General features: G+C 58.4%; 1 protein-coding gene across 2 annotated transcripts in view; it reads left to right on the top strand.

The window, feature by feature from the left end:
• The window catches only part of ADGRD1 (adhesion G protein-coupled receptor D1), a 145,125-nt gene extending 126,074 nt beyond the window's left edge, over positions 1-19,051 (top strand). For both annotated transcript variants that reach the window (XM_082640016.1, XM_082640017.1), the window contains 6 exons: positions 43-109; positions 9,352-9,443; positions 13,159-13,285; positions 14,537-14,578; positions 15,896-15,988; positions 17,563-19,051. In XM_082640016.1, the coding sequence (XP_082496142.1) occupies positions 43-109; positions 9,352-9,443; positions 13,159-13,285; positions 14,537-14,578; positions 15,896-15,988; positions 17,563-17,658 (517 nt within the window). In that variant the 3' untranslated portion in view covers positions 17,659-19,051. The remainder of the gene's footprint in view (positions 1-42; positions 110-9,351; positions 9,444-13,158; positions 13,286-14,536; positions 14,579-15,895; positions 15,989-17,562) is intronic.
• The last annotated feature ends 243 nt before the right edge of the window (positions 19,052-19,294 follow it).

The following is a 19,294-nucleotide window of genomic DNA, read 5'->3' as shown; positions in this document are numbered from 1 at the left end:
GTGGGATGATGCACTGAAGTAACCTTTTGCCCCCTTCCACAGCTGCTGGCTGTCGCTCGGGAACGGTGCCATCTGGGCCTTCGTAGCTCCTGCCCTGTTCATCATCGTGGTACGTCCTCTGCCGTGCGGGCGCGGAGCTGGGCTGGGGAGGGGCCGGGGTGGAGGAAGCCCTGGGCTTTGTGGAGGTGCAGCGGGGCCCCCTGAGAGCACGTCCTAAGCTGGGGCAGCACAGGTCCTGTTACAGCCCCTCATAGGGGTGTGACCCAGAGCCTCCTTTCCCTGAATGATACTCAGGAAGGTTGAGCAGGTTTTCAGGTTTCATGCAGATCTGTTTAAGGCCCTCGGTGCTTTTCATGCTGAAGCAGCAGGTGTGGGTGTGTGTCCAGGACGCGCAGTGCAGACCCAACTGGTTCTTTTCTTTCCCGATGCTCTTCCATGATTTCCTCATGTGCACATCTCCGTGGTCAGGGAGATGCAGGATCCAAGGCTACATTAGGGAGTTTTCGTCAGAGCCTCCTGAGAACCACACAAAACAGAATTCCTGTGATAATGAGGGACCTACTCGGAGGGGGTGACAGAAATGGGGATTTCTAAGCTCACAGTCAGGGACGTTTGCCGTGGCTGTGCGTCTGGGGTTCGGACGAGGCCGTCTCCACGTGGTTCTGGCTCCCCACCTCTCAGCTCTGTTTTCCTATCAGTTGGCTCCATTCTTAGACAGCCTGCCCCAGATGCTGCTAAGAAACTCTAGGACCACACAGAATTATAATAACTGCCATGGGAAAAAAAACCCTCCTTAGTGGTTCTTGCTACTGTTCTACCGACATGTCCCACAAAATCCTGGGATCGATTTTCATCATTTCTGATGGGCTTGGCTTGGAACTCTGCCCACCATGGGCCGCTTGCTGAGGCCAGGGGAGCAGAATGCTCTGATTGGCCAGAGGAACGGAATGTTCTGATTGGCCAGCCTTCACTGAAGCCCGTGGAAGCAGAATGTTCTGATTGGCCAGCCCTCACTGTGGCCAGAAGAATGAAATGCTCTGATTGGCCAAAGGACTGGAACGCCTTGATTGGCCAGGCCTGGGCCACAGCTCTTACCCTGGGTCCTTATACTTGGTTTCCCATGAAGTTATTTAACGTTAATAATAAAGCTCAAATTTATAGAGCATCTTTTTTTTTTTTTTAAGATCTGAATGTGTTTTTACATTAAATTTCTCCTTACTTGCCCCTAAATTAGCTGCTTAGAGAGATGGTAATTTCTATTATTACGGAGGGGCACATTAAGGTGCAGGGAATAAGTGGAATCCTAAAATCCTGGCCCGTGGTGGTAGCTGCACTGGTCTAAGGCGTCCCCTTCCTCTCCTCCCCCCCATCCTTCCACTCGCCCTCTTCCTTTTGTTCTCTCTCCTCCCCCTTCTCCCCAGGTGCTAGTAAACCAGCTTGAGTGCCCTTGAGTAGAAAAGGCTCAGTCCTGGGAAACAGGGGAATCAGGCATGGCTGGTTCCAGGCACTCAGTGATGTCCACAGGCATCTCCTACTCAGCCCGTGGTCCCATTGCCTCCTTGCTGGCTCCATCTCAGGCAGGCTTTCCTTGGGGGGACATGATGGAGCTGGTACCCTGACACATCCTCCAGCTCTGCAGTTCAGGGTAAGGAGGGAGGCACTGTTCCCAGCAGTCCCAGCAGAAGCCCCAGGACAGATTCTGATTGGCTCCCATGGGTCAGGTGTCTGTTCCAGAGCCAATCACTGAGGCTGGGGTGGAGGCAGATGATTGGTCAGGCCCAAATCACATGACTACCCAAAGGCAGGGTTTATTATCTTATCCCCCTGAACTCTCAGGGCTAGAGGTGGAGATCCGCAAGAAGCCCTAGGAAAAGGGCCTGGGAGAGGGGGATGGCAGTACCTGGGTGCTGAGCCTGGCTGGGGTCTGGTCAGAGGTGAGGCATCGCCATGCTTTCCCAGTCTGGACATCTCTCCCCACAGGTGTTGGGGGCTGACAGCAGGACACCCCCCATCCCTCCTGCCCACCTTGTGCAAATCCACAAAACACACTCTCCACACCCTTGGCTGGGACCCCAGAATATGCTCTACATCCACCTCCAGGGTGGGAGCCAGGCCATGCTCACTGCCTCTGAGGGTGCTGTCTTTGAAGGGTGTTGAGCCCCCAGGGGAGCCTGGTACTGAAGGTGAGGGAAGGGACTCCAGCCAGAGACACTTGAGCCTTTGGTGTCCTCATCCGTCGCCTCCCCCATCGGGTGCCCCAGCTATGGTGGCGCATGAACTGTCCTCCCAATCCTAAGGACAGATCCAACGTTCTGTGTCGCCAAGGATGGCTGCCGGAGGAGGGACTTATTTGGAGGGTCTGTGGATGGCCCTGGAGCCCACCGCTCCTGCATCCCCTCCACGTGGATCTTTCCTAACTACTGTGAAGCCAGCCCTCCTGTCACTCACCCCCCTGCTCCCTTCCCCAACGGCTGATTTGAAAGCTTCTTTTGACTTTGTTCCAAATTCGGTGGCACTGACTGAGGCCGTGGGCCCTGGTGGTTAATTAGAAACGTATCCAAGGGAAGACGCCTAAAGATGTGGCTTCTTCCTCCTTAATTAAAATTCCACTCAGACATCCTCAGGCCACGCAGAGGTGCAGCAGCATCTTCTTGGTAGAGGGTTCCCTGAAGGGCAGTGGGGGGCATCGTCGTGGTGTCGTCGTCCGTTCGGGACACGAGGCAGGGCGGTGGCGCCAGCCCCACACGCTCCCCCGTTCAGGCTGCGTTGACTCCGCTCCCCTCCACGCCGGTCCCCTGCCAGGTGACGTGTGCTCAGGGGCGTCCACGGGGACAAGCGGGAGACGGGGGCATGCCCTCCCTGACCTGCTGGCTCTGCGAGCCTCCCGGGTCCCCGTGGCCCCAGCCCCCGGGCCTCTGTGCCAGAGGAGAGGCGGGGCTGTGCTCCCAGTTCTGCAGGGCTCGTGGGCCCACCGGGCTCTCTGTAGGGTCCGCGCAGGGCCCTGGTGGGAGGGGTGGGCGACAGGGAGATGGGGGCCTTGCGGGTGTCAGCTGGGTGCCCCTCCCACATCACTCCCCTCCTGTCCTCAGTGTCCTCGGGGGGCCAGTCCGGATGGACATGGACCAGGCTCAGAGGGAGGGAGGAGACGGGGGCCAGGAGTGCACCCCCCGATCCCTCGTGCAGGGCAGTGGGTGCACGGCTGCTCCGTCCCCCACAGGCCACACTCCTGTCGGCAGCGCCGGCCCAGCCCTGGCCTCAGGGTCCCTGAGGCTGTCCCTCTGCCCTCAGTGCTTCTGTCTCGCAGGAGCTGGTGTCCCCAGCACGCCGTGAGCCCTCGTCGTCTCTGGCTCCCGTGTGGTGCTTGGGATGTTCTCCTTCTCTGTCCGTCACAGACGGCTAGAATCACACTGCTGTGTCACCTGTGCGACGGAAGGGGGGACTGCAGTCTTTGCCTATGCGGGGCGACGGCACACCAGTTCTGTAAAGATCTCCTTCCAGGAAGGGCTGCCGGGTCGGGAAAGGGACGTGACTGTGGTCTCTGGGCGTCCGTCCTTGGCGTTAACTCCGAGCTCTGAGCACAGCCCCGGGTCCTTCCATCAATTGCTTTCAGCTGCGGGAGGTGGTGCGTTGTCGTGGTGACGTGTCCCTGAGCTTTCACTCCAGGCTGTTCCCTGTCCCAGGGCTGCGTGAGGACCATCTGCAGTCACTTTACCACCCGGCCTTTCACAGGATGACAGAGGCTCCTGTGAGCGACCCCGCGGGTGCCCTCCCTTCCCGCTCCTGGGGTCAGGGAGGACCACTCGCCTTGTCACCCAGATGGAGACACAGGCTCAGACCAGTCCCCCCGACAGTTAAACCCTCCTGGTCAGAGCACGGACAGTGGGAGGGGTGGAAGGGAGTAGTGAGTGTGTAAGTCCTCCTCCCTGTTCTCTCTCTGTGCTGACTTAACCCCCCAGGTCTGCAGGGCCCGGCAGCATCGCCCCCTCCCAGACTCCCCGGGTGAGCTGGCTGTTTCCTCTGACTTCGGTCAGTGACGGTGGCGTATCCGAGGCGGCCTTGCCTGGATCCTTCCCTACCACCCACCACAGCGAGGCGTCCAGCAGCAGGGTCCCCGCATCCCATGTCCTCCAGGCTCGCTGGAGCCCTGCTGTCCTTCCAGAGGGGGCGTTACCTCCACCCCAGCCCCTCTCCCTGACATCAGCCACGCACCTGCGAGGACTGCACTTCTCACACTTGTTAGTAACGGAATCCCTGGGGAGCTTGGGAACGGTTCCTGCCTGAGTCCCACCTGGGAGGTTCTGGGTTTACTGGACCTTTCAGAGCTCCCGGTGATTCCGGTGTGGAGCTGGCGTGCAGTCCGAGGTGGGCTGCGGGAAGTCGGAGAGCCCTGGGCTGGGGGGAGGGGGTGTCCGCTGAAAACGGTCAAGTGCAGGGTCAGCTGGCTGCGGCTCCTGTGGTAAATCCCGCCCAGGTGCCGGGCACTTATTTACAAACTGTGGCGGCTATCACGCTGCAGCCGTTGAGTTTAGCTGTTACAGTAGAGACTGGGAGGCCTGAAAAGCCAAAAATGTTTGCTCCCTGGACCTTGAGAGAAAAAGCATGCAGACCCCAGGCCAGGGGATGCAGCAGAGGGGTCCTGAGACCCAGCCTCTCCGACTGTCAGGGCTCAGGCTGGCCGGGGGCGGAAGTGTCCCGTGTTTCTCATTTCCTCTGAGGACCCTGGCTTGTGCCATGTTGAGTCGTGCCCCGTTGTTCCCAGAGGGACTCTGAAGACAGCAGGTTTCACTGTCACAAGTAGGGCCTGGCCCCCTTGTGTAACCTGTGCGAAGCTCTGTTCGGGCACATGTTCACGTGAGCACGTCCGTGGGAAAGAAATGTCTGGGTGGATGCACACGGGATGGCGTTCTCCAGAGAGGGGTTTGTGTCCGGGGGGTACTTGCTTGCACATCCCATCCATTGAAAAACACCCACATGCCATGTGCATCATTTTAAACTAAAACACTTTGGAAAGGTGCATGTTTGTGTTGGGTGTGCGGTTTCGCTGTGTCCCAGTGAGGTTGGTCCTGGAGGGACGGGAACCTGTGGGACGGGATTGTCACCGTGGCGCCTGGTGGGCCCAGCGCTGGGGCGGGGGGGGAGGGCAGAGCCCCTTCCGGTTCACAGCCTCCCTGTCACCCCACGGCCAAGTGTGCCTCCACCAACCGTCCCGTCACAAACTGTTCTCCCCGATTGTGAAGGGACATGGGTGTCATTCCCTGGGCGACTCCAGTGAGGCTGAGTGCACAAGTGCCCACGGGGCAGGCAGGTCTTACAGAAGCAGGGACGCCATGGGCCACAGGGGCCACCTTAGTCTGAGCCCCCCCAGGGGGCTCGTTTCGTGCTGGCGCCACCCGGGAAAAAGGCCTCCAAGTCCGGGAAGAGAAAGAGTCTAGAGTTTTAAAATCCTCCTCTCACCTGGGGAGAAGCCAAGCTAGTTGTGTGACTCTACAAATACAGGTACCTAAATAAAGATACATAGATACAGATCCAGTTACCAGTTCCTCAGAACAGATATGGACATGGGTACAATTACAATGATAGTTACAGACATAAAGATACAGAACCATAAATACCTATATGGACATAGAAACAGGTATAGATACACATGAAGCGTTTACTATGTCTTTATGTGTGTCTGCATGCATAACCTTTCACTGTGAAATCGTGGCACACATCCCAGTGATTTTTCACAAATACCTGAGTGGCCCTGAGTCTGGTCAAGAGACAGCGTGGTTCCAGCCCCAGGGCCCTGCCCAGCCGTCCCCTCCCCACAGCAAACATCCCCATGGTCTTGAGTGAATGTCCTCCCTCCACCCCTCCCCTCCTTTTTTTTTGCTGAAATGCAGCCTGTGAATTATTGGTTTGACATCTGTCATAAGTAGCTTGTTGGCTCTTCTAACGCGGAGATACTTAGTTGATGAAATACCCCACATTCACGTTACAAACGCCTCACCCCAGGGCCTTTCCCAGTTTGCACCAGGCACGAGCCAGGGCGAGTGACATGGAGTGAGGGGGCCAGGCCCACTTCTGTTTTGTATTTTCACGAAACGCCAGATTTGGTTCACCCTCAGCTGCCGTCTCCCACTTAATTGCGCATTAATGTAGGCTCGGAGGTTAGCCTGCACCTTCTCTCACTCTGCCGTGGCCAACGTGATTGTCTTACCAACGCGGGGGGAAGCGTGCATGCCAAATGAAATCAGACAGGCCCCCGGCTGAAAGAGGGAGAGGGGAAATAAATAAACCCCAGCAAAAGCTTTGGAGACATGGGCATGGTGATGAATTGTAACGCCAATCACATGGGCAGCTTAAACATTATTGAAACGCTTCCTTCCGGCTCTTAAATACGGAGGCCAAGAAATAACAAAAGACCTGAAATCGAATTAATCACTTGTAGCATTTCTATGTCTGTGAAATAATTTGCCATAATCTGATCATCCATTCAGTGGCCATATCACAGCGTCTGAATCGCCTGGAGTCACACTTGAGAGGTCTAGGGCAGAATCCCGGGTCAGCCTCCAGCCAGCAAAGGGAGAGGTGGTTGTGATGAGACCTCTGGGGTCACGTGGGGTGTTCAGGCTCCTCCCCAGAGGCTGCCTGGCGTCCGTCTCCCGGGTCCCAGGCTCTGTGGCTTCTCCATCCCCTTCCCTGAATTATTGGGACACTTCACAGTTAAGCCTGTTTTCCTCCTGAGCCCAAGGTCATAACTGAGACATTCACAGGAAAAGGGATTGATATTATTTCCCTTTTATAGTTTAATTAAGCAATTTGATTTTTAAACATTAACACACATGGTTAAAAATTTGAAAGCAAAGCTTAATAATGTATATATCTGAGCAGTCTCTGCCCACGTCTCTCTCTTAACTCCCTGGTTTCCACCCGCCCTCCAAACAGACAACCCCTGATGCTAACTTCTTGTGTATCCTAGGGGTGCTATGAAGATATAGGCAGATATAAGTATATATTCACCTCATTCTGTGCCTTTTCCACACACACAGTGTGTGCTGGACCTCTGGCTTCATCAGCACAGGAAGAGCTGCCTTGGTCCATTATGCATCCACAGAGTAGGCTGCCCACAGTAGCCCCCAAAACTGCTCCCTGTTGGAAACAATTCAAGTGTTTCCAGTCTTTTCTGGTTACAAACAAGGCTTCAGCTTTGGCCAGTGGGTGAGGAACCCAGGATATAAATTCCCAAAGTGAAAGAGGCAGGACTTGCAGGATGGCACACGGAGGACCTCAGTAAATGTTCTCCCCCTAGAATACAAAGAAGCTACTGGAAGAATTATACGTGGAAAAAACCCAAACATTTCAGAACTCTAGAAATCAAAGGCTGAAAAGCATTTAATCACGAAAAATCGCTGAATCTTGGTGAGAGCAGCAGGGACTGTGGTTTTTGATTGGCCACTCGGGCCCCATGTCCCAGCTCCATGACACAGCTATTGTCACTGGAGGTGAGGACGAGCTTCCTTCCGAGCGCGCACGGGTGCAGCGCCTGTCTGACCTCAGAACAAGCTGTTCGCAGACTTCACTGCACCTCAGCATCTGGAATAGACATCCCCATTCTTAAAGCGGCAACCAGTTAGTTCCCTGGCTTTGGTCACTGACCTGGTTGAATGGAAGAGTCCCTGTGTTGTCACACCAATAGCCCGGCATCCGTGCTGGCCCGCCTCTTTCTTGTCTGCTGAGTGTGGCCTTCCTGTGGTGCTAACCCCGTCAGCCAGTGCAGGGCGGGGAGGCATGGAGGACACTGGTGTGGCCGACTGTTCCCATCTGCCAGCTTCTCCTGTGTGCCCTGACCTCGGAAGGCTTCCATCGTTATCCTGACTTTACAGGCAAGAAAATGGGGGCAAATGAGGCAGCCTGTCAGCAGCCCAGCTGCCGGGTGTGGAGATGGCCAGCGAAGACAAGGGCCCCACTGACAGCATCTGTTCTTTGTTTGCTCTAAAGACTAATGATGAAAGCTTTACTCGCTTATAGTGATGGTATAAGCAAGGGGCTAAATGGGCAGAGGTGCCAGCTTCCCAGTGCTCCATCGCACGGGGCGGCGCGGGTAGGGATGCCTTACTGCTGAGCGGGTTCTGAAGGAGAGGCTGCTGCTGAGTCTTGGACCTGGGAGCTGGGAGGAGGAAGCGGGAGCAGGGCTGGGAGTGGGGGAAGCGCTGGATACTGAGGCAGGTTGCGGAGAAGTGTCTGCAAGGCCCCTGAGATAAGGGGTATCAGCAGAGATGCTTTGGAAAGGCCCCAGGCTGGGCCCCCAGAAGGAGGCCTCTAATGAGGGCGTTCAGGCCAGGAGGGCAGATATGTGTGCGGCGTGGCCGGCCGGGGCAGGAGGGGCCTGAGTCCCCTTCAGAGCCCGGGATGCTCTGCTGTGGCCCAGGTCTTGTGTGGGGAGGGCCACTTTCCCCGTGTGGCCTGCCAGGAAAGCCTTTGTCCTTGCCTGTGGTCAGGCCTGAAGGCTCACACATGAAGCGGCACTCCTCACCGACTCTGTAAATGACCTCGGAATTTTTCAGATACAAGGGAGAGGTCCCGTCACAGCCCAGCCCCGAATCCAGCTGTGGACCCTGTAGCGGAAGGAGATGGAGGGGCCTCACTTCCCCTGCTCTCACCCGCCTGGTCAGGCTCCTGTTCAGGACCCTGGACAGCTGCCCACGGGAGGGGACACTTTGTGCTGGAGCCTCTGCCAGGGACCCTCACAGCCCCGGCCAGACCCCAGCCCCCAACGGGAGCCTCCCAGCCCCCAGCCCCCAAGGGGAGCTTTCCTAGCAAGGAGGAAGCATTGGGCAGAAGATGAAGAATCCTCTGCTGCGGCCTCTGTGGACGCACAGCCGTGGGCCTGGGGTGTGGGCGGGAGGTGAGAGCCAGGCTGTGCTCCACTGCTCAGATTGCACTGTGGGCGTTCCTACTCTTTCTCATTAAGTGGAAAAACTGAGGTTCAGAGGACTTCAGTACGTTACCCAGGGCCACACCCAGGGAGCACATGGTGAAACGAGGCTGGAAGCAGCTCTGTCTGGTTCTGAGGTTCACAGCCTCCTTGCCTTGGTGGCGAGCAGAGGGATGCTTTCTTCGGTTCGGTGTGCTCCTGGGGGCTCCACCTGGGGGGTTTGGCCGTCTTCTCTCAGGAGCACAGATGTGGGCTCCCAGAAGGCAGTCTTGCAGGTGACCTGTGCAGGTAAAAGTTCAAGGACACGGCTTTGATTTCTCCCAGGGACGCCACCTGTTTGCCTGGGAAGCCTGGCTGGGGAGTGGCCGGGTGGACTCGGATGTCCTGCTGGTGTGGCTCCAGCCCTCACCTTGTCTCCCATTCTCACGCAGGTCAACATGGGCATCCTCATCGCGGTGACCAGGGTCATTTCACAAATCAGCGCCGACAACTACAAGATACACGGAGATCCCAGCGCCTTCAAGTAAGCGACACCCTGGGCTGTCAGCCACGCCCCCTGCCCACAGAGGCTGCTCGGGGGTAGCAGGAGGGAGGGTCACACTCTTGGGGTTGCTTGGTGTCCTCGAGACGTGCGTCCTCATCGGTCTCTGTGACCAGCACCAGCTTGCTGCCCCCATTTGTGAAAGAAGGGAGTCTATTAGATGTTCTCCCAGAGGCTGCTTCACCCCTAGGGTGAGAGGAGCTGGCGGTGGGGTCCAGAGGAGGGTTCTGGAGCCCGACCGCCCGGCCTGGGTCAGTCCTGCCTCAGCCCTACCGTCTGCTGGGACCTTGTGAGCTATTCAACCCCTCAACGCCCTGATTTCCTCGTCTGCGTGGTGAGGGTGATGGCGGCCGTCTTACAGGTTGTTCTGAGGAGGGTGGAACTTCCTGACCTGCTCTGGGGCTGGTTCTCCTCTGAAGGAGCAGGTGTCTCTGAATGGGGGGTGTTCCCCCCCACACTCACTGCCTTCTGGGGTTTCTTCACCCCATTGTCGGGGCTCTGCCAATTGCAAGTGACAGAAAACCCAACACAAACTGGCTAAAGCACAAGGCGTACCTATCGACACAGGCAACCATAAGTCCAGGAATGAGTCTAGAATGTCTTGGTCCAGCAGATCAGATAATATCACCAGGGCCCAGCTCCTGCCGCACGTCTCAGCTCCACGCCCTCTGTCGGCTTCACGCTGAGAGGGACTCTGCCTCCTGGTGACAAAATGGCTGCAACAGGAGGTTCAAGTCCATGGGAAAGTGTGTCTCAGAGGTCCTGAGCCTGGAGACCGAGACTCAGACCAGAGCTCATGCCCATCCACAAATCAGTCCCAGTGGATGGAAATCACCAGTTAACCCTGGCCTGAGTCACACGGTCCATCCTGGCTCTGGGGTACAATCAGCATTCCCGAACCACTGGGCCAGGAAGTGGGGGCAGTGGCCCCTCAAAGGGAATTTAGGGGCTGCTATAGAAACAGGGTGCAGTTCCTAGGCAGCTGGCATTCTGTAAGTTACTTTATCTACTTTATCTACACTATATCTCTTCCGATCTGAAAGGGAAAACAGTAAACATATCAGCAGCAACTCGATAAGACAATTATTCTGTAATGAATTCCAGACACTGTAAATTAACCTGACAAGTGGCTCTGGCCCCCTCGGGCTTTTTCAGCCCCTGGAAACCTTCGAGATGCTCCTGGGTCAGGGTCAGTTCCCTTCCTCGTCCATCAACGAGAACAGGCAGTGCTGCCCTGTGAGGCCGCCAGTCCCCCGGCCCCGGGGGCCTGGCTGGGGAGGAGCCTGACCCTCCCTCACCCCAACCTCAGCCCCCAGGCCCTCCCCTCTGTGCACAGGGCCCCGTCTGACCCGGCACCCACAGGACCACTGGCCTCGCTGCACCCAGAGCAGCCCGGACCTCACCCCACACCCGCGCCCCCGTCTCTGCCTCCGGCCCCTCATCACGCACTGCGGCCCCGAAAGGCAGCTGAGCCCACGACCCATCTGCCCTCCGTGGGGACCTGGTCCCCAAGTAGAGGCTGACACGGGGGAGGTAGGGGCCGTGCATCGCGAGGGCGTTTCCGCGTCTCCGCAGAAGCAGGGCTGGGGCGCTGCCGCTGTGCCCTCCTGGGTCCTGTGTCCTGCACGTGACATGGCGCCCAGGACTGACCTCCTGGAGAGTCCGGCCCGTCCCTCTGGACAGACCCCCGACTCTCCCCGCCCAGCACGCTCCCTGCCCCGCCTCCTCTTCTTCACGTGGCCGAGCAGGACCCTGGGTCACTGCCTCACTCCCTTCTTAGCGTCCCCTCCCTGGGCTGGTGAAGCAGGAACCCCAGGAGCCAGGCAGGAAGACGCAGCACAGCCTCCTTGGAACACTTCTGGCTCCCACTCTCCTGGTTTCAATCTAGTCCTTTCCTTCCTGCCCAGCAGCTCAATGCTCAGTGACCTAACGCGATGAGATGCTTCCTCAGGAGCCCTAACAGGGCTGCCTTCCACCTGCTTTCTCATCTCTATTTATTGGTCATGATTCCAGACTCCCCAGAAAGCAGCAGAGAACATTCAGTTTTCCCAAGTGAGATCCAGGTCCTAGGGGCGGGAGGGAGGTGGATGCCGGCCCCCGGGGAGCAGGGCAGCGGGCATCGGGGAGTCTTATGCGTCCGGACGGCGTCCCCCACCTGCCCAGGACTCCTCTCCTGCAGCGACCCGCTCCTTCTGCCTTTGACAAGGGGACCTGGCTGCTCTGTCTGTGTTAACAAGTCCTCAGAGAGCCTCAACTAGAGGAGTTTCCTCCAAGATTTTATCATTTATTGCTTCATTTTTGAAGTAAAAATGAACCATCCGTTTCAAAGTAACACATTGATACCAACTTCTCAGCAGCTGCTCCTTTCAATTATGGGTTTTCCAGGATCTAAAGATTGAATCTCAATCATTCATGATATTTTGTTCCCCAGATTCAGGTGTCTGATTTTAACTGTATGGACTTTATGAAAACACGCAGCTACAGCTTCCCTGAGAGACGCCGTGTGGGAACACATCTTTGGTTTTCTAGGGATTTGCTGCTAGGAGCTGTCCATGCCGGGACCCTGGGCTTCTGACCAGGGAGCTCCTTAGGGCCACTGCACCTCCTCCTGGGGGCGCTGGATCCCTGAGCGGCACTTCTGCATGGTCATCCGTTTGCTCGTCCTTCATCCATTCCGTGGCCTCTTCCTCATCTTGCCCACTGGTCCTGGCGCTGTGCTGGCTTTGGGGCTGCAGAGGTGCAGAGCCCAGCCTTCAGAGGACTCACTGTCTAGTGAGGGAGACCGTGTGGGTCACAGTGCCAAGGGATGAGGGCCTTGGAGGTTGCTTAGCTGGGCAGCGTGGCACCCATCCATCTCTGGACGTCTCTCTCATGCTTATGTGCAGAAACCGCCCTGTGGAGAGCTGAGCTGTCTGAGTCAGGGTAGGCCAGGCCCCAGTTAGCATAGGATAATTTGCAGGGCGTATCAGAGGCAGCCAGGACTCAGACAGCCCCTGGGGCATTGCCTCCACACCAGCTCTGTTCTGGGCTCTGCAGACACTGGGGGACCCAGATCCTTCTTCTCACGGAACTCACATTCCAAGGGAGAGCCTCAAGGCTGACGTCACAGGTGCTCCGGCGCTGGGTGTGTCTCCTACCCCCGGACTCCTCGGCTGTGCTCTGCTCTGTGGGCACCTGGCATCAGCTTTTCCCTCAGCATCACCACCAGTTGGATTCGGGTGGTCAGCCTGAGTGTGCCCAGAGGATGCGCTGGCTCCTGGAAGCCCAGTGCCAGCTGCAGTCCAGCAGAAGCCGAGCTGTCTGCTTGGCCCAGAGCTGGCCTTGCAGGGACCCTGTCTTGTCCGTCCGGGTAGTCAGTCCTGACCCAAGGCCTCCAGCAGGGAGGAACCAGGTCTCACTCCCAGCAGGGCCTTTTTTTTTTTTTTTGCGGTACGCGGGCCTCTCACTGTTGTGGCCTCTCCCGCTGTGGAGCACAGGCTCCGGACGCACAGGCTCAGCAGCCATGGCTCACGGGTCTAGCCGCTCCGCGGAATGTGGGATCTTCCCGGACCGGGGCACGAACCCGTGTCGCCTGCATCGGCAGGCGGACTCTCAACCACTGCGCCATCAGGGAAGCCCCAGCAGGGCCTTTCCTGCTCCCAGCTGGAAGCCTCGCACCTGGACCACCCTGCCTGTCCCCTCCCCGTTCCCCTCGCAGGTTGACAGCAAAAGCTGTGGCCGTGCTGCTGCCCATTCTGGGAACCTCGTGGGTCTTCGGCGTGCTTGCTGTCAACAGCCAGGCTGTGGTCTTTCAGTACATGTTTGCCATATTCAACTCCTTACAGGTAAGGGCCCGCTGGGACTCTCGGCTCTGTGAGTGGACATGCGGAGCAGGTTGCCTCTGAGGCAGGAGGGAGACCCCATACTCTGTCCCCTCCACACATGCACCTCGTGGACCCCTCGCGTGGAGGGTCCCCAAGGCCTGAGGACACAGGCATGGATGGGGCGTGCACCAGGGTCTCTGAGCAAGTGGGCTATGCAGGACCCCATTCACAGCAGGGCTGCCCCGTCCTCCTGGGCAGTGTCTGTGGAGGCGCATCCAGGCCTGAAAGGAAGACGGTCAGCACGTGGGCAGCTCCTGAAAGGGAGCCAGGCGTGGAGAGGTGGTGATGGGGGTACCTTGGGTTCTGAGTTCTCAGCTGCCCTCTGCGTGGAAGGACAGCAAGGGTAACAGCCTGGAAACCAGAGACTTGGGGTGCCCAGCGTCTGAGTCCCCAGAGCCACAAGCCCCCAGAGGAAGGGTGGAGGCGGGTGCCCGTGGCCATAGACAGCCTCCGCAACCGAGCCGGAGGCTTAATCCACGCCGGCCCTCGCCATGACGTCCTTGCTGCATCCGGGTCTTCACGACCAGTGACTGTGTCAGGCTCCTAATTTGTAAGAAGCCCCCACGCATAGTTTCCTTCCGGCTGTTTATAATGAAAGGGGGTAGGTAGGCTGTCCTGGCTGCAGCCCTACACACCCCAGGTCCTGGGAGCCCCACTTATCCTCTGTGTCCCATAAAGTTTCCTCTTCTGTAACGTGGGAACAGTGACAGGACACGCTTTGTGGGGGGCTGCTTTTTAGCACTAAATGAGATGACTCACGTGAAGTGTTTGTCTAGTGCGGACGCAGAGGGGCAGGCTCTAGGTGTTCGGGGAGATCCCCATCTTGTGTCTGTTTTCACTGTCATCGTCACCCTCAGTTTGCAGCTGAGGACACCAGGGCTCGGTTTAGTGATGCGCTCATGCCCTCCCATTTGTCCGCCCCGGCATGTTTGCTTCTCTCCGAGGTTAAGCCTGTCTGGGCGTCCACCTGTCTTTGTATCTTGGTCACGGCGGCTGCCTGTGTTTAGGTTAGATTACAGGATGCCGTTCCACGCTTATGGACTCCAGACCGTGGGGTCCAGCGTCACAGCTCACTCCCACATGCTCCCCAACGCCAAGCCGTGCCGATGCCACTCTCAGAGCCCATGGGTGGCATTGGAAAGAACCCTCAGAAAGCGTTTGTAACAAACGCAAGGGGCTCTAATTCTGTGTTTTCCTCCCCTTCCTCCCCAGGGATTTTTCATCTTCCTGTTTCATTGTCTCCTGAATTCAGAGGTATGTCTGCTCCACTTCGTGACAATATAAAGCTGGTTTTTCATTTCTGAAAGGGCACGGAGAGCAGGAACAGTGTTGGGCATCAGGCTGGCGTCCGGGAATGTAGCCCTGAATAAGCCTTGGTATTGGTGACAGGTTGTGTGCAGGGAGGCTGCTTTCTGTCAGCTCTTCCTCCCTCATCCCGGTTGCTAAGCAACGTACACACATCCTCCTTCACTGATGTCACACGGGCACTGCTGGCTGTCTGCAGGACCAGGGGAGATGGCGACAGAGTGGAATAGCTGAGCTGGAGATTCAGGACCTTGCTTGGCATCTCGCATATTAGGGAGAGTAAGATGCAGATGTGCTCCCAGCAGATCCTCCCCAAAGGCATTCAGGAAGCTGGCCCGGGGTGTATGGAGGACTCCTGACTGCAGGGGTTAGAGAGGGGACTTTTATGATGTGGCCTCCAAGGGCATTGGGGTACCTGGGGTGGGCTCATTCCTCCTGGTGCAGTCCAGGGCATTGCACCTGCTGTGTACTTGGCCGTGGGGATGGTGGAAGCTGCTCTAGATCCTGTCCCTTGGGACCCATAGTCCGTGGGAGAAGTTTTACCTGTAAATTGTGAGAGTGGCATTGTGTTCCTTGGCACTGGAGTCCCTTCCAGGCTGTGGTCCTGGGGCAACGCCTCTGGGACGGTGACCGAGAACAGGGCAGAAGCTCCCCCCGCCTCTGTGCTTTTCCAGGAGAGTCCATCCATTTGCACGAGGATAGGTCAGGTGGGGAGGGAGGAGATGGGGGGGAGGGGCAGGCAGGATGAGTCGCCCAGGACCATGGCGGCCAGTGGAGGAGAGGTCACGTGTTTGCAAAGACCAGGTAGCAGCCCAAGTAGGGCCTGAGTCTGATCCACGTGGCAGAGGGGGCAGGAGGGAGAGGCAGCCTCAGAACCACACACAGCCCTGCCCCACGCGTGCGTTTCTTCATTGACTTCTTTGTGTGGTTTCTGTGTCGGTCACACGCTCGGCCCCCCAGGCTGTTCACCATGGAGTGTGTCCCGTCTCCCCACCCAGCACTGTGAGGTGGGCAAAGGGCAGGCCAGGTCCAGCTTTCTCCCCGTGCAGGGCTGGGAACAGCGCGGGGACGCAGCCTGTATCTGTCACGCAAACCAGTGACACGTCCGTAGCGCAGCTCCGGAACCACTGACTCTGTGGATCTGATGCCTCCGAGTCCTCTCCTCACCCTGCGGCACAAATTCCTCAGGACCTTTTAGAATGACCTCTTGTTGCTTTTTCAACTTCTGAGATTGCTTCTAACGAGCCTTCCATTCTGCCTTTGAAGGTGAGAGCTGCTTTCAAGCATAAAACCAAGGTCTGGACCCTCACGAGCAGCTCCACCCGCCAGGCCAACGTGAAGCCCTTCAGCTCGGACATCGTGAGTGCATGTGGTGTCTCGTGTGCGCCCCTCCTGCGCTGGCCAATTCTGCTCTGGGGGCCGTCCATCCTCAGCCCGCGCTGACCCAGGGGGCCGTCCATCCTCAGCCCGCGCTGACCCAGGGGGCCGTCCATCCTCAGCCCGCGCTGACCCAGGGGGCCGTCCATCCTCAGCCCGCGCTGACCCAGGGGGCCGTCCATCCTCAGCCCGCGCTGACCCAGGGGGCCGTCCATCCTCAGCCCGCGCTGACCCAGGGGGCCGTCCATCCTCAGCCCGCGCTGACCCAGGGGGCCATCCATCCTCAGCCCGCACTGACCCAGGCCTCTTGTTCTCTGTCCTTATCAGCCAGGACTTGCTTTCCAGCTTCACTGAGCTGCATGCAGCCTCTGTCTTATAGAGGACCACGTGGTCCTGAGGCTGCATCTCTTAAAGCCTGAGCCCCAGGCCCTCCGCTCACTCCTTCCCCGAGCTCTATCGTCTGCAGCATCCGTGTCGGGCAGACGGCTGCCCAGGTCGGGGTGATGGAGACTCGGCCCGGGTGCTGGTCCTTTCACACCTGACATAGGCCTGCAGGCGGCACGAGCTGATGTCACACCCACAGCAGGGTCCCCCTCCTCACGAAATCACCTGGCCCTCCCTCCTGCCCCATGTCCCAGGGCCAGCACTTCTTATGTTGACTTAGTGGGATGGAAGGATCAATTGACCAGGGGGCAGACACTGGACATGCGGATGGTGTCCTGTAAGAGGCACAAAAGGCACTGGACACAGCCCGGCCTCTACGTCAGGTCTCCTCCCCCTACAGATGCCTGAGAAATCGGGTCCGGATGGTCAGGGGTCTGAACAAGCCGCTCACCTTCCAGCACTGGGCTTGGTTCACCTTCCTCCTGCGGGAAGTGGTCCCTCATCCCTCCGCCCCGCAGAGCCCCAGGCAGGGCCCCCGGGCAGCCTGGAGCAGGTGATGTCCTGGGTTCCCACTGCACTGCAGCCTCCCACCTGTCAGCTAGGCCCTGGCTCAGGGCACCCATCCTCAGGAAGTCCCTCCCGGACAGCACTGAGCAAAGGTGCTCCCACCCCATTCCAGCGTCCTGTGCCTGCTACTCTTGGCAGTTGTCTGGTTTATTCATTTGCTTGATGGCCATTGTCTGCCTCCCCCGTTAGAACGCGAGCTCCCCGGGGGCAAGGGTCTGGTTGGCTTTGTTCATTGGTGTGATCCCATAGCCTAGAACGGTGCCCAGCCTGCTCGATGAATCAATGTCGAAGGAATAAATGAATAAGCGGATGGTTGAATAGAGGCATGAATGAGTGAATGAAGAGTGGACGATAGATTGATGAATGAATGCCTGCCCGGGTGAGTGTGCCCGGAACCTGGGAGCCACGGGGCAGGGGAACCTGTGCAGGGAAGGTGGAGAGAACTGCGCCCTCCGGGTCCTCATTTTTCTGGGGAGCCGTGGGGCCGCCCCCAGGAGGATCCCCAGGCAGCGTTCTGGCACAAGGCTTTGCTCTCAGCACTCCTGTGGGACTTGGGTTTCCCGTCTCAGAGCAGTCTCCATTTCTCGATCCTCTGTGGTCTGCAGATGAACGGGACCCGGCCTGGTACAGGCTCCACCAAGCTCACCCCTTGGGACAAGAGCAGCCACTCCGGGCACCGCGTGGACCTGTCTGCCGTGTGAGCAGAGAGGCCGTGGACCCGGCAGCCTACCGCTCAGAACCCCCCGACCCGCTGCAGACAACACGCAAGCATCGCTCTGCCTTCGCCGCTGGGACCCTTTCCTCGTCGCTCTCTGGACCTGGGGGTCACGGCCCTCCCCCCCGCCTCCCGTGATAGCATCCTCTCCTGAGACCCGCTCCTGTGACAGAGCCCACCGCTGAGCCCGCAGCCTGATACGCGACGAGGGACGGGCCCCGCGGAGCACACAGCGGTCCCTCCCCTTTGTCACCGCAAGTGCGCAGAGCCCCAGACCCTCCACACTGTGCGCACACAGGACCCAGGGGCCGTGGCACCAGGAGGGAAGTTTAGCCTCGGCGGGCGCCGCGATGGGGACTTGGGACCAGAGAGTTGGGGTCCCGCAGGGGAGGTTGGGCGGAGGCCCCTGGGGGCGTGTGGGGAAGTGCCCGAGGATGTTTTCCACCTGCTGACTCCACCCGAAGCAGGGCCCCCGATGCCAGGCACCTGCTGATGCCCAGGGCGTTGGGCTGGAGGCACCTGCTGCCCCGCCCCTGTCTGTGCGGGGGGTGGGGGGGCTCGCGTAGCCCGGGGTGTTCTCTCCGACAGCTCCTCCGCCCCGTCCTCGTGAGCGCTGGCTCTTCCGACTCCAAGTCAGCCTTCAGATCGCCCCCTTTCCTGGCACCTGAGCCTCCTCTGTGTTCACGGTGGCCCATCAGGGCCACCGTTTCCCAAGGCCTAACGTCCTGCAGAGAGTTTCTTCCTCATCACTTAACATGCTTTTCCGTGTTTCTAGCGAGCGGATCACAGCGCAGGGGAGCGCAGTACGTGATTTCCCGTCGCCACAGGGGCCGCCCTTGTCGCACAGAGCCACGTGGTGGGCCACTCCGGGGGAGGACCCTGGTCCTGACCGACCCCGGGAGGAAAGGGTGGCAAGAGCTGTGTCTTCTGAGTTGATGTCACTTTATGGACCCGGACTCAGCCCCCTAGGAAATGGGGTGACCCTTAGTACTCCATGTGTGGGCGAGACCCCGTGGAACGCTAGGGTTCGGTCATAGACGTGAACCGAAACGAAAGCTGGGAAACAGGCTGTGAAAGGTCACCCTGTGATGACGGCACCAAGGTGCTTGTGAAATGTGTGGGTACGAAATTCCAACCTGTTTTCGATACTGGAAACTCTTCCTTGAAAACTGTGACGGCCACGGCATCAAAGGCCTCCCCACCGCGTCGCCCCGCCTCTTCCAACACATCTGCTTTGTTTCCGAGTGAGATTTTACATCGTCTTGCAGACCTTTTCCCTCTTCCTCTGGCACCTTCGTGAAGTAACTCACGCCCTGAGGGTGATGAGTGTGACAGCCATCTTCAGGCATCTCCCACGGTGGGGGGTGGGGGGACCGGGAGTGGGGGTGGGACACAGAGCAGCGTGTTGACGCAGGGGTTAACCTCTGTCCTTCCGTCCGGATGGGTCCCAGATGCATCAGCCCACTCTGCATGTTGTGACAATGCCGTGGACATTCCCCGTGGGTGTGCTGTAGGGGGGAACCTGGCTGACACAAGCAGAGACCCTGTGTCTGGCGAAAAGTGTGCCCAGCCTCTTCTCCAGGCTCTCCTCATGATCCCAGAAACCAGATCACTTGTAACTT

This window comes from Mesoplodon mirus, assembly GCF_964341445.2.
Source record: "Mesoplodon mirus genome assembly, chromosome: 13".
Taxonomy (NCBI): domain Eukaryota; kingdom Metazoa; phylum Chordata; class Mammalia; order Artiodactyla; family Ziphiidae; genus Mesoplodon; species Mesoplodon mirus.
This window is presented reverse-complemented; position numbering and strand designations above follow the sequence as displayed.